General features: G+C 57.2%; 2 protein-coding genes across 2 annotated transcripts in view; one reads left to right on the plus strand and one right to left on the minus strand.

Annotated features, from left to right (window-relative positions):
• LOC121100184 (inositol-trisphosphate 3-kinase A-like) overlaps positions 1–2,332 on the plus strand; it is a 2,487-nt gene extending 155 nt beyond the window's left edge. Inside the window, exons 2-7 of the mRNA XM_040620410.1 lie at positions 493–589; positions 683–899; positions 1,031–1,235; positions 1,467–1,568; positions 1,806–1,877; positions 1,972–2,332. Of these exons, the coding sequence (XP_040476344.1) occupies positions 493–589; positions 683–899; positions 1,031–1,235; positions 1,467–1,568; positions 1,806–1,877; positions 1,972–2,175 (897 nt within the window). The 3' untranslated portion in view covers positions 2,176–2,332. The remainder of the gene's footprint in view (positions 1–492; positions 590–682; positions 900–1,030; positions 1,236–1,466; positions 1,569–1,805; positions 1,878–1,971) is intronic.
• A 664-nt stretch (positions 2,333–2,996) lies between these two features.
• LTK (leukocyte receptor tyrosine kinase) lies at positions 2,997–11,081 on the minus strand. The gene is given in 30 exon segments (XM_040620411.1): positions 2,997–3,229; positions 3,232–3,277; positions 3,383–3,473; positions 3,548–3,602; positions 3,605–3,638; positions 3,641–3,705; positions 3,766–3,795; positions 3,798–3,865; positions 3,971–4,063; positions 4,194–4,254; positions 4,563–4,696; positions 4,879–4,909; positions 4,912–4,927; positions 5,025–5,115; positions 5,620–5,809; positions 6,084–6,179; positions 6,857–7,014; positions 7,399–7,465; positions 7,468–7,488; positions 8,673–8,726; positions 8,729–8,827; positions 8,862–8,972; positions 8,975–9,044; positions 9,212–9,249; positions 9,252–9,355; positions 9,498–9,596; positions 9,598–9,621; positions 10,076–10,244; positions 10,334–10,477; positions 11,039–11,081. Coding segments are annotated over 30 exon segments (2,535 nt in total).
• Between the last annotated feature and the right edge of the window lie 1,769 nt (positions 11,082–12,850).

The raw sequence follows: 12,850 nt of genomic DNA on the forward strand, positions 1-12,850 counted from the left end.
GGCTCTTTTCAGCACGGTGGAGAGCCTCCTGTATTTTCCCTTGTCATAGCATTTACCTAACGCATTATACTAACTTAATTATTTGTCCCGCTGAATCACTATCCTGTTCTCCAGTGAATACCCCAGTGCTTGGCACTGTACCTGGCATATATTAATTGAATAACAAAATGAATGACTTAGAAGTATGAATGAAGTTAAGGGAAAGATGATGAAAAACTGTATTTATGCAGCATAAAATATGTATACCAATGAACAAGTACCAGGAGAAACTGAGAAGCTGGGTATCTGTCATCACCTGTGCCTGTCTCCGTATCCTCCACACAGGCTCACAATACACTTTCCTTGAGGGAGGGAGGGAGGGAGTGAAGGAACCACGGGGCCCTAGCTGCTTGCGGTGGGGTGGGGTGGGGCAGGAGGAGACCCCGTGCCAAAGGAGGGAGGGCCTATGCATTGCTGACGGCAACGTGCACGCCGGGACCCTGTCGCTTTCAGAAAAGCCACTGGCAGAAGATCCGGACCATGGTGAATCTGCCCGTCATGAGCCCTTTCAAGAAGCGCTACGCCTGGGTGCAGCTGGCTGGGCACACGGGTGAGCACAGGGCAGGCGCGGGGAGGGGGTGGTGGCGAGCGGGTGCCCGGCAAAGGAAGGGCCCAGGCCGCGCTAACTGGTGCCAGTCCGCAGGGAGTTTCAAGGCGGCGGGCACCAGCGGGCTGATCCTGAAGCGCAGCTCGGAGCCGGAGCGCTACTGCCTGGCGCGGCTCATGGCGGACGCGCTGCGCGGCTGCGTGCCCGCCTTCCACGGCGTGGTGGAGCGCGATGGCGAGAGCTACTTGCAGTTGCAGGACCTGCTCGACGGCTTCGATGGGCCCTGCGTCCTTGACTGCAAGATGGGCGTCAGGTACACGTGCCCTGGCTGTCCGCGCGGGGGCACTGGGCGGGGCTGAGCGCTCTCCCGGGCGCCCAGAGCCGCGCCGGGCAGGGTCCAGGTGTGCGTTCTCTTATGCCCCACTGCGGCCCGCGCCTCTGCAGGACTTACCTGGAAGAGGAGCTGACCAAAGCCCGCGAGCGGCCCAAGCTGCGGAAGGACATGTACAAGAAGATGCTGGCTGTAGACCCTGCGGCACCTACCGAGGAGGAGCACGCGCAGCGCGCGGTCACCAAGCCACGCTACATGCAGTGGCGGGAAGGCATCAGCTCCAGCACCACGCTCGGCTTCCGCATCGAAGGCATCAAGGTGGGCCAGGCCCGCTTCGCTTTGCAGCGTCCTGGCCCTCCCTCTGCCCTTACCCCACTGCGCGGTGTCTGCCCTCCTTGTTGACCCCCACCGCGAGGCACTCTCTGGCGGCCTTCCCGCTGTCCCTGGCAGCCAACGTCCTGGGAGGTACCTCTACTCTAGCCTGATCCTCTCCCCTCGAGCAGAGGAGAGACACGGGGACCCTGACACTTCCTGTCCCACTTCCTTCAGAAAGCCGACGGCTCCTGCAGCACCGACTTTAAGACCACGCGAAGCCGGGAGCAGGTGATTCGCGTCTTCGAGGAGTTTGTGCAAGGGGATGCGGAAGTGCTGGTGAGCGCCGGATCCTGGTGTTGGGAAACCTGAAACCGAGGGGGTGCCCCTAGGTCATCCAGTCTGGTGCCCTCGCCTGTGGCACCCATCGTAGCATTTATGGCACCTGGGGGGCGGGCTGTTTCTTCCTCACCACGGTATCTGCCAAGCCAAGCACGCATCGTGGCCCCTAGTATTAGCAGAGGCTCAATTAGTATTTAGTTAATCTGCCCTCCTATCCTATCCTGCCCTCTCCAGAGGAGGTATCTGAACCGCCTGCAGCAGATCCGGGACACCCTGGAGGTCTCTGAGTTCTTTAGGAGGCACGAGGTAAGAGGGGTAGGCTCTGTGAGGGCTACAGCAGGAATAGGATGGGGGGCTTTTCCAGGAAAGGGCTGTGGCCTGACCGTGTGGGGCTCGGCAGGTGATTGGCAGCTCGCTACTCTTCGTGCACGATCACTGCCATCGCGCAGGTGTGTGGCTCATCGACTTCGGCAAGACCACGCCCCTCCCTGACGGCCAGACCCTGGACCACCGGCGGCCCTGGGAGGAGGGCAACCGCGAGGACGGCTATTTGCTGGGGCTGGACAATCTCATTAGCATCCTGGCCAGCCTGGCCGAGAGATGAGGCTGGGCCCCGGTTCTAACAGATGGACCTGCGGCTGCGTCCCCGCCATGCATGCCGGCGAGAGACTGAAACCCCGCAGTGCGGGGCCATTCACACGGTTCTGCAGGGCCAGGTGCCAACCACTATGGGACGCACTGCACGCGCTGGGGGCTGTCCCCCATACAAGACCCAGAGTTCCCAGAACCGATGGCACTAATTAACCGGGTGGGGGTGGGGGTGGGGGAGGGGTGGCTGAGACAATGGGCTCCTTCCTCAGCCCAGCTCTTCTGAGGGGGCTGCGTATCTCTCTAGAGAGGCCAATAATGAATTTTATTTCGCAGGCACTAGATCTATTGGTCTAACCTCCCACACTACAATGGACAGCCTTTCCCAATAAAACTCAAAAACACCAACTTTGGTGACTCAGGCCTCAACCCCTCCCTCCTCTGATCCCTTTCTCACTTCCCTGGCATCCCTAATGTCCACTCAGATCACTGGAGGGTATGAGAAGAGCTCTTTATTAGAGGCATCTGTAGGATTGGAGGCATCTGTAGATGAAAGATGCTCATGGGGAACGGGTAATCTAGAGGCTTCCTGCAGGAGGCAGTTTCAAACTCTGGTCCCAAAGATCAAAGGCTGGGAGTGGCCAAACTCTTCTCCGGGAAGCCTGAGCTGGTTTCCAGGATGGAGGGTCCAGTGGTGCCAGGCCAACCCTGAGACAGGCCCAGACATGCAGAACAAACTGCAGGGGACAGAGGCTACTGGAATAACAAGCTCCCTAGAAGCCTGGGGAGGAATGCAGGGAGGAACCACTGCTACTGTCAGTGCTTGAGTCCTCACCTTCAGGGCCCCTTGGGGCCCAAGAGCCATAGGGGGGATTCCTTTGGATTCCTCTGGAATCCCCCCTGAGGTTGGAAGTCCTTGGATTTGGGGGTCTTGAGACTAGAGGGCAGCCAGGGGCCAAGGAGGCTCCCTCCCCAGTTCTTTAAGCTCTCCAGATTCTGTTCCTGGGCCTGTGGGGATCTTAGGCCCTCCAAAGACCTGCTCCCCAGCCCAGAAGTTCCTTCCTGCTCCAGAGTGGCCCCAGCTCCACTGGCAGGGGTGAATTCAGCACCTCAGGGTCCTGTAATGGCGGGTGGGACAGGAGAGCAGGGGACCACAACATTGTTCTATGGCTGCCCTCCGGACCCTCAAGATCAAGATGGTCAAGGCGGGTCAGAGGGCACACCTGAATGCAGTATGGAAGATGTTCCAAGATGCCAGCAAAACTAGGGCGGAGTTCAGGCTGGTGCTGCCAACACGGGGTCATGATATGGTACCTGGGGAGAGGCAGGAGTTCATCCCACCCATGGCTGTGAAGGACCTTCCTCCCTGGACAACACTCCATACTCACACAGTCCCTGGACAGCCCCTGGGAGGACCCATCTGTCCCCCTCCAATGACAAATACAGCACGTCCCAGTTGGTGCTCCCAGAGCAGGGCATAATTAGGCATAGAAGCCTAATGAGATCTCCCAGAGCAGCACCCCAAAAGACCTGCATCAGGCATAGCCTTCCCTTTCCCTCACATGAGGTGGCCCAAGGCCAGGGAGGGGGTTGTGTGTGTATTCACCAGAGTCTGTCTGGGATGTGAAGAGGCCTCCAAGAAGGCCTCTGGGGGCATCCACCTGCCGGGCACCAGAGCCCAGCCCCCCTTGCCATAACAGCTGGCTCTGCAGGAGGGAGGAGCTGCGTGATGAGTTAGCTGATCAAGTGCCACCAGAGTGCTGGTAAACGCCCTTGGAGCAGCAGCCTCCCCACCTCCCCAGACCCCACACCTGTAGATACCTCTTGCCACCCCACAGTCCCCAATCTTGGCCACTCAGCTGGGCCCAGTACAGCTCAGAGGGCAGTTCCTGGCAGCAATGTTCCTGCAGGCAAAAATCACTGCTAGAACTCAGAAGGCCTGGCCCTGATCTGTTTCCATAAAAGTGACGTGGAAGAGCTGTTCCTTGGGGAGAGAGTTGGGCTGCTCCCCCACCCCCTCTGAGCCAGGATCACTCCCAATGGATGAAGTGATTTTCTTCCAGGGAGGGGCAGCCCTGGGCTATGTCTTGTGGCCCTGGGTAGGGCAGAGGGTACATTAGTTCCTGCTTGTTTGGGTACACAAGGACAGTGTTTTTATTTTTTAATTTTTATTTTTTAAAAGATTTTATTTATTTGAGAGAGAGAGAAAGAGAGCACAAGGTGGCTGGGGGGGTGGGGCAGAGGGAGAAGCACACTTCCTGCTGAGCAGGGAGCCCTACATAGGGCTCTATCCTAGGACCCTGGGATCATGACCTGAGCCGAAGGTAGACACTTAACCAACTGAGCCACCCAGGGGCCCCGGACAGGGTCTTTAGATGGGCTCAGGGAGCTGGGAGAAGGGTCTTACCAAGTGTGGCCGGCTGTTTCTCAGGAAACTCTGCATGCCCCCTCCAGACACCAGCTTGAGCAGAATTAGGCAAGGGGCAGTCCGGAGGCTGAGCCCTACACAGCGCACAGTGTTCTGATGGCTGAACTTGCTGAGTGAGAGGCACATACCCCAGTTGCCAGCAGGGAGGGAAACCAGGCTCTAGGTTCCACAACACTAGAGACAGGCTCTGTCTCCCTAGCCCCGCTCCGTCTCGCCCCAGGGTGAAGAGAAGCTGTTCTGGGAGGCAGTTCTGCTCCCACCGCCCACCCCTGTCCATGGCCCCAGGTGCACCTGATGATGAGCACCTCCCCAAGGAAATCCAGCAGAGTTCTGGCAGGGTCTGGGGAGGAAGAGGGCTCCTGAGCTCCCCCAGACACTTCAGGAGAGTGGGTTGACTGTAACTCCAGCAACTGTTCCAGAAGTTCCACCTCTCTCACCTTGACAGCCACCTGTAGTGGGCCAGGGTCCCCAGGAAGGCCAATTACCAATCCCTCATAGGCTTCTCCAAAGGCACCATGGCCCAAGGCTCTGCAGGAAGACAGGTTGGAAGGGAGTGGTCGGCTGGGCCTAGGTAAGTGTCCTAGAGGCTCTAGTGCCTCCTTTTTACCTCCTTGTCATCCCCTATATGGTCAGGCGGCCCTATCTGAGGACTCAGGTCTTTCTGCATCGTGGCATCTCTCCAAGTACAAGCCCTACAGAGGCGATGTTGACGGGCACAGAACCAGGGCAGAAGAGAGAGGGTATGGGTTCAGGGTGTCTGTGATGAGGTTTTCCTTACGTCCTTGCAGACACCCTGGGTAGTGGCAACCCTTGCTCTAAAGGAATCATAGGGTCTCCCCCATCCAAGAATTGGGGGTGACAGCTGACCTTGGACAAGTTACCCTGCATTTTGGAATTTCTCTGACCTCTATCTCCTCCACACAGAGGTTTGGGGCCACATCCTCTCTGTGAACCATAATTCACCACAGCAGGGAATGGGATGGGAGTGGGAGAGATTCAGAGTGCACGGGTTCTCAGAGGAAGAGAACTTACCTGAGCAGAGTGACATTGGCTGGGGAAACTTCTGTAAGCCCTGGGGGCAGAGGCCAGGGCCAGGCCCAGCCAAACCCCACCTGGCAGTAGTAAGGGCTGAGGGCTGTCTTGATGGTGGAGGTTCAAAGAAGCTCAAGCTCAGGGCCTGGCAGCCTCATCCCCCACAGGCCCTGCCACTTCTTATGGTTCACTGAGAAAGAAGGGCGAACTCTCTACCTGCCCATCTGGCCCACCCTCCATTGCCACCCCTCCACCCAGGACGTCTCTCCAGATGCCCATTAAGGCAAACGTCTTCCCTGGGCCTCCACGGCTGCTTTTACTCTTGGACTCCCCGAGGAGCCCACCACTGCTCTGCTGGAAGCAAGGGTCCTGAAATCAGCCACGTCTGTCCCTGGGACCCCACACACAGCTCAGTGAAGAGGTAGGCAGCCTGGAATCAGCCATGCCTGCTGGATGTTCCTTACCCAGAATCAGGACCCCACACACCATAAGGAGGCTCAGTGTAGAGGTCACAACGACAATCACCCACAGAACCAGCGGGCCTGGTAGGGTGGGCAGGTCTAGGGAGAAATAGAGACATCTCCAATGGGAAGCTCTTCTCTGTTCCCCTCCCCAAATTTTATCCATGCCTCATGACTCAGCCCAAGTGTTAACTTCTCCATGATGCTTTCCCCACTTGTCCTATATAAAAGCAACCTTCCCCTCCTGAGAACCCCTAAAACATTTTAAGCCTCCCGTGGCAATTGTCACTTTAATAGATATCTATATCTAAATCTAGATACCTATCCGGGCGCCTGGGTGGCTCAGTCAGTTAAGCATCTGCCTTTGGCTCAAGTCATGATCTCAGGGTCCTGGGATAGAGCCCTGCATCAGGCTCCCTGCTTAGTGAGGAGTCTCTTTCTCCCCCTCCCTCTGCCTCCCTCCCTGCTCTTGCTCTCTCTTATGTGCATTCTCCACCCCCCCAATAAATAAATAAAATCTTTAAAAAAGTAAATCTAGATACATATCTAGATAGGTAGGTAGGTAGGTGGATAGATAGGTAGATATCACCCCTCCCCTACTAGACCACTACTCTACATGCTCGTCCAAGGCAGAGCATACACTGATGCATATCCAGTCTCCTGCCCCACACCCGGAATGGTGCCTGGCACACCACCAGTCATCTTTCCCAGTACCCTACTGCTCCTCCCAGCCCGTGGCCCCAGGAGTCCAGATCTTGGACAAAAGCTGGACTTACCCACGCAAGCGATATCTGCCGCTAGCTCCATGCCCTCTGGGCACATGCATTTGGCTAACCAGAGCTCTGCCTGCCATTGGCAGTCTTTCAAAAGGCAATGACTACAATTGAGGTGCAGTCGGATCTCTACTTCTCCATGGATCTCCATGATTATGAGTAAAAGAATGGATATTGCAGGGTGAGGGTGGGGGACAGATACTTTTCCAGCTACGTGGTTAATTCTACCCCTGGACTTTGGAACAATGAGCAGTACCAGGCATTTAAGGGATGGGGGGAGGGCCTGAAGGACTTCTGTCAAGCCTGTATACTTCCTCTTCTGAGATCCTCGAGCTCGCAGATTGAACTTGAGAATTCACAGGCGATATCTGACAAGTGCCCCAGAATGCCCCATACTGAGCTCTTGAGTATTCCTGGGCTGTGCAAGAACCAGATAGTTCACAGCATAGAGTTGGTGGCTCAAACGGGAGTGGGCTCAGGGATTGAGGAATAAGGCTAGGCCAGGCTGAGAGGAGGGGGGTGGGTAAGGAACAATATCTGCTGGAGGCTGCCAGTAGGGTTCACCACTGGGGTATATGAAGTATACCCTTTTTTCCCCATCAACCCAAGGATGTCATTCTCTGAGACATCACCCCCTGGAAATTGAAAGTGATAGAGGGTTTGGCTACAAAATGGGGGGGAGGAAGGGGCACACTGATGGGAAACTGTTGTCTCCCAGTGCAAATCCCAGTGTGGCCCTCTCTACACTAGCATTACAATACAGGGGCTGCTAGCCCGAAGTGGGAGCCAGGAGCCAGACGGGTGGGGTGGGAGTCATCAGCTGGAATCTGAAGGCCTGGCTTAGGTTGGCTGGGACAACCTCCTTGTCTGTCTGAAATCACCGAGAGGACTGATTAAAACACAGATGGCTAGGAGTCTTCCCTCGAGTTTCTGATTCAGTAGGTTGGAGAGAGGCTGAGAATTTGCATTTCTAACAACTTTCCTAGGTGGTGCTAATGCTACTGGTTCAGAAACCACACTTGGGGAACTACTAATTTAAATGATCCCTGCCTGGAGCACCTGGGTGGCTCAGTCAGTTGGGTGTCAGGTTCCTGATTTCGGCTCAGGTCATGATCTCAGGGCCCTGAGATGGAGACTCAGGTGGAGCCCGGAGGTGAGCCCCACCGTACGCTCTGCCCTGGGCATGGAGCCTGCTTAAGATTCTCTCTCTGCCCCTTCGTACCCCCCACCTCCCTATCATCATCATCATCATCATCATCATCGTCATCGTCATCATCAACTATCCCGGCCTTTCTGCCTCTCAGCTCAGTTTGCCAACTCAGCCAGCTCTAAATTCCTGGGACTCCTATAGAACAAGGAGACCTGTTGTGATTAAAAAAAAAAAAAAAAAGTCCTGGATTTTAAATGACAACCTAGGGAATCCTGTCTGCTTGTGTGATTTGCAACTTACTTGATCTCTTTTCTTTTTTAAAAGATTTATGAGAGAGAAAGCACGCGAGAGCAAGCACGAGTGGGGGAGGGGCAGGAGAGAGAGAGAATCTTAAGCAGACTCCACACTGAGCGTGGAACCTTAGGCGGGGCTCCGTCTCATGATCCTGAGATCAGGACCTGCGCTGAAACCAACTGAACTTCCTTACCTACCGAGCCACCCAGGATCCCCTATTTAATGTCTTTGCTAAGAGCTCTTACTCTACTTGCTCTGGGGCCCAGAGGGGGTCTCAACCCCTTTCCCGCCTGTCCTTCAGAGGGCCTGTTCTAAGGTTCCAGCGACACTTCACCCTGGGAGCTGCCGAGCTGCCCTCCTCGAGAGAGCACCTACCCCGGTAGCCGCCGCCGCCTCCACCCGCAGTACAGGCCCCCCCGCCGCCCCCAAGCCGCCGGCTGCGGCCCAGGCCTCTGCGCAGCCCCGGCCGCCCCCCGCGCCCTCCCGCAAGAAGTGCCGGCCCATCTCCTCCCCTCCTGGGGGCGACGGCGGGATGGCTGGCGGCGGGGTTGGAGAGCACGCCCACCTCTCCCCGCCGCCCCGCGTCCTCACCTGCCGCCGCGCAGCTCCCGCCGCTCCCCGGCGCCGCCGAGCGGTTCTCCGGTTCGTCAGGGGCGGCCTGAAGCCGGCCTCGGGCCGCCGCCTCAACTAGGCCCGCCCGCCTCCTCCGGGCGCTCCCAGCAGCGGCTCCAGCTCGCCGGCGCGCGGCTCTGGGGCAGCGGCGCGTTCAGGAGCGCGCCCTCCAGCCGTCGAGCGAGGACCGGGCACCAGGCCCTGGAGTAAGGGAACGGGCTCCCGGCCGAACCCAGGGACGGGGGACCCCCAGGCCCGCACGAAGAGCTTGTGTGCGCGCGCCCCAGGAAGAAGTTCGGGACGCCAAGGCGGATTGCTGGGCCCCCGCCACCCCCGCCGGTCCCGCCCAGCGCTGCGACCCGAGACCCTGCGGCCCCTCCATCGCCGCGCGCTCCTCAGCGGCCCAGGACCCTCCGACGCAGACGAGCTGGCTCTCCCGGCTCCCCGCGGGCCGCGGACGCCGGATTCGGCGGGGCTGGGACGCTCCCCTCGCAGTGCCGCCGTCTCCACCCCGACGAGCGCCCCTCGCTCCGCCCGGCCCTAGGCCTGGGCAGCTCGAGCCGCCCCTTCCCAGTGGCTCCGCTTACTCCGGGACAGGCGCCCTGAAGCGGCTCCCCGCGACCAAGGGAAAAGACGACGGAGACGAAGACGCCGTGCGCCCGCGACAGGTGGTTCTTGGCGCCTTTGTCCCGCAGTTCCGTCAGCTGAGATCCTGCGGAAAGCCGGCGCGGAGCCTCTGGCCCTCGATCGGTCCTCGGGCTGCCCGCCTAGGGCAGAGGTTGGTGACAAAAGCGGTTCCAAAATTTCTTATCTGAGCGACTAAAGAGGCTGTAGTCGATTTTGAAAAGATGGGGAGACTAGGTCTGCACACCAGAAAATTCGATTTTACGTTTACTTTAGGAGGCTTAATAGAGATGGGCGGGGGGGGGGGCGGTCAAGCCACCCCTTGGCGCCAACGCTGGTTAGGGGCTCCTAGGTACTGGCTAATTCAGTGGCGACCATTGCCACCTTCCCCGGTTCCGCTGGAAGAAGGGACAAAGTCGCTAGGGCCACACGGGGGTGTGGAATACCCTACAACAACGTGGTGTGCCCGAGGCCTTTGGTTCCCTGACTTTAGAACCTCGGATAGGCAGGTCATCACCCACCTCTCCCTGCTCCACACTTACAGGTACTCAGTGTTGGCTGGCTGTCGCCACAGCTGCGTGCCTTTCAGAGGCTTGGTGGCCCCTGCTGTCACCACCACGCTGCTGCCTGTGTGTGCCTTGTTGCACTGTGTTTGTGTGGGTCCTTGCCGGCCGCTGGCCCCACAGGAGGACAGCCAGGGCCCTTCAGTGCCTTGGAGCAGGGAGGGAGGAAAGGGTCATAGAGCATCTGACCTGGCCTGGTAAGATGAGCAGAGAAGGGAGGAAGAGCCTGGAGCTCACCTGGTGGAATTAGGGGAGAAGCTGGCTCTAAGACACTAGGTGGGGTGGTGACATTTGCATCTTGGGGGCTAGGAGCTGGCAGCGACAGAGGTAAGGATGGCAGAAAAGGTGCCTGGGACCCCGAGCTGGAGCAGAGAATGGCTCCTGAAAGGTGACAGCGGGACAGCGGGGTTGGGAGAGGTGGTAGGTTAATGGGGGACAAGAGATAAAGATAGATAAAGAGATAACCTGTAGACAGCTGGCCCTCGCCTCTTGAGGTCGTCGTCCTAACCCCACCCAGCCAGGGCACACCAGTACCTGGAAGCCGGCCCGGAACAACTCCAGTCACTGAAGCCCCTCGGGGTGCCCGCTGATGCCTCTGCAAGTTTCTCCCCTGGGGAGTCCTTCCCAGTGAATGACCTGGGGGCCCACTGAGTTTGGTCCTGCAGGCCCCCCATCCTTTCCTCGACCTAGCTAGGTAGTCTCGCCCCCAGGCGGTGCTGAGACCCCCGGGCCTATCCCTCCTTCCCAAGGTGCGTGATGGGGAACCTTGAATTCAGGCCTGCACTGTGCTTCTGGGCCCACTCAGCAGGAGCACTGACCCAGAAGCATTAGCCTTGAGGGTTCCAGGCCTCTGGGGGAGCCACTAGGACCCAGTCTGTCTCAACTGCTGTTCCTAAGCCTAGGAAGATGCCTCTAGCCAGATGGTTCCTTGACTGACAGGACTCGCTGCTCCAAGCCACAGCAGCAGCCAGCCTGAGCAGCCCATGGCTTGTTCAGCCTGCCACAGATAGGGTTGTGGACTCAGAGCTTGTCACTTCGGCCTGACTGCCCCTCATAGCGGAGTCTGACTGCTTGCTAGACGCTGCCAGTCCTAAAACCACGCCCACCTCAGACCCCAGGACGCTGAAGGAGGAAGGGCAGGACAGGCGGGCAGCAAGGTCCCTATGCTTCCTAGAAGAGCCTTGCGAGTACCCCTCCAAGGGCTGTCTGGATCCCAAGGTAGGGGAGAAAAAGCCCCCACCCTTTTGAGGCAGGAGTGTGAAAAAAGTGGCAAGCCGCACCCCAGACACCCTGCCCAGGCTTCTAGGTCTTTCTAGCTCTCTCACATCAGGAGCGGTGGAGTGAGTGCTTCATTGGTGGTGGGGTGTTGGTGTGTGTAATAAATAACACATGGGAAGTGCTCTTCTTTTTTTTTTTTTTTTTTGAATTTTATTTATTTGAGAGAGAATAGAAGCCGGGAGGAGGGGTAGAGGGAGAGGGAGGAGCAGACTCCCTGCTGAGCAAGGAGCCCAATGTGGCCTCGAACCCAGGACCCCGGGATCATGACCCGAGCTGAAGGCAGATGCTTAACGGAGCCACCCAGGCGCCCCAGGAAGTGCTCTTTAAGGCACTTAGTAAGTGCATCATTACTTGCCATTACTTGTGTCTTTTCGGTACCTTTGTGACTGAAAGGCTGAACCTCCAGACACCCTCAGAAACCTGGGTCTGTAGGGTCACCTCATACAACTCCGTTGTCTGTCTTAACCCTTTGCACAATTTCTTACTGTGATGGGGTGCAAGCCTGGATCCTGATGTCGAACATCTAAGTGCTAGTACTAGCATTGCTAGTCAGCGCGTGATGGTGCACAGGTCACACTGTTCTGAGGCAGTTTCCCCACCTGTAAAACCACGTGAAAGGGAATTTCTCTGTAAACCACAGCGGACTCTGTAACTGTGAAGGTCACTTAGCCTTCAGGTGGTTTTGCGTCTTCCTTATTCTTTTGTCCAAAATACTAATTTTAAAGGCTGAGGCCTGTGTTTAATATAAAGCACTGGAAAAAAAGAAGTGATAGTAGCTAGCTCCTTGGTTGTCTCTGAGAACATAGTGCTAAATCAGACACTACGGTGGTTCTGTAAGCGCTCTAGGACCCCTGCTCTACTGAACTCTGTAGGTATCCCACTGTGAGGTCGCAGAATTTCCTCGGTAAGGTTCCACTAAGCCAGTGGTTCTCAACGTGGGTTTGGGCTTGGAGAGCAGCATCAGCACCACCTGGAAACCTGTGAGAGATGCAAATTTTGGGGTTTCACCCTAGACCCACTGAGTCAGAAACACTGGTGCAGGCCCTAGCAGTTTGTTTTAACACACTCCCCAGGTGATTTCTGTCACGTGAGTTCGGGGACTATGCTATTTGCACATGCAGTAGTTGCCCATAAAGCCTACCGGGTCCCACAGCTCCATTTATGGGAAGTCGGTTCTCTCTACCTACTGACAGGGCACACTGCACTCACTCTGATGGCCTGTCAACACAGGGAATTCCACACAGAAAATGACAGTGTAAGAAAGCTTCAGTGTTAGAATTTAGACAAAGAACCGGGGCGCCTCGGTGGCTCAGTCGTTAAGCGTCTGCCTTCGGCTCAGGGCGTGATCCCGGCGTTCTGGGATCGAGCCCCGCGTCAGGCTCCTCCGCTGGGAGCCTGCTTCTTCCTCTCCCACTCCCCCTGCTTGTGTTCCCTCTCTCACTGCCTATCTCTCTGTCTCTCTGTCAAATAAATAAA

The sequence above is a fragment of the Ursus maritimus genome, unplaced genomic scaffold, assembly GCF_017311325.1.
Source record: "Ursus maritimus isolate PB19 unplaced genomic scaffold, ASM1731132v1 scaffold_35, whole genome shotgun sequence".
Taxonomy (NCBI): Eukaryota; Metazoa; Chordata; class Mammalia; order Carnivora; family Ursidae; genus Ursus; species Ursus maritimus.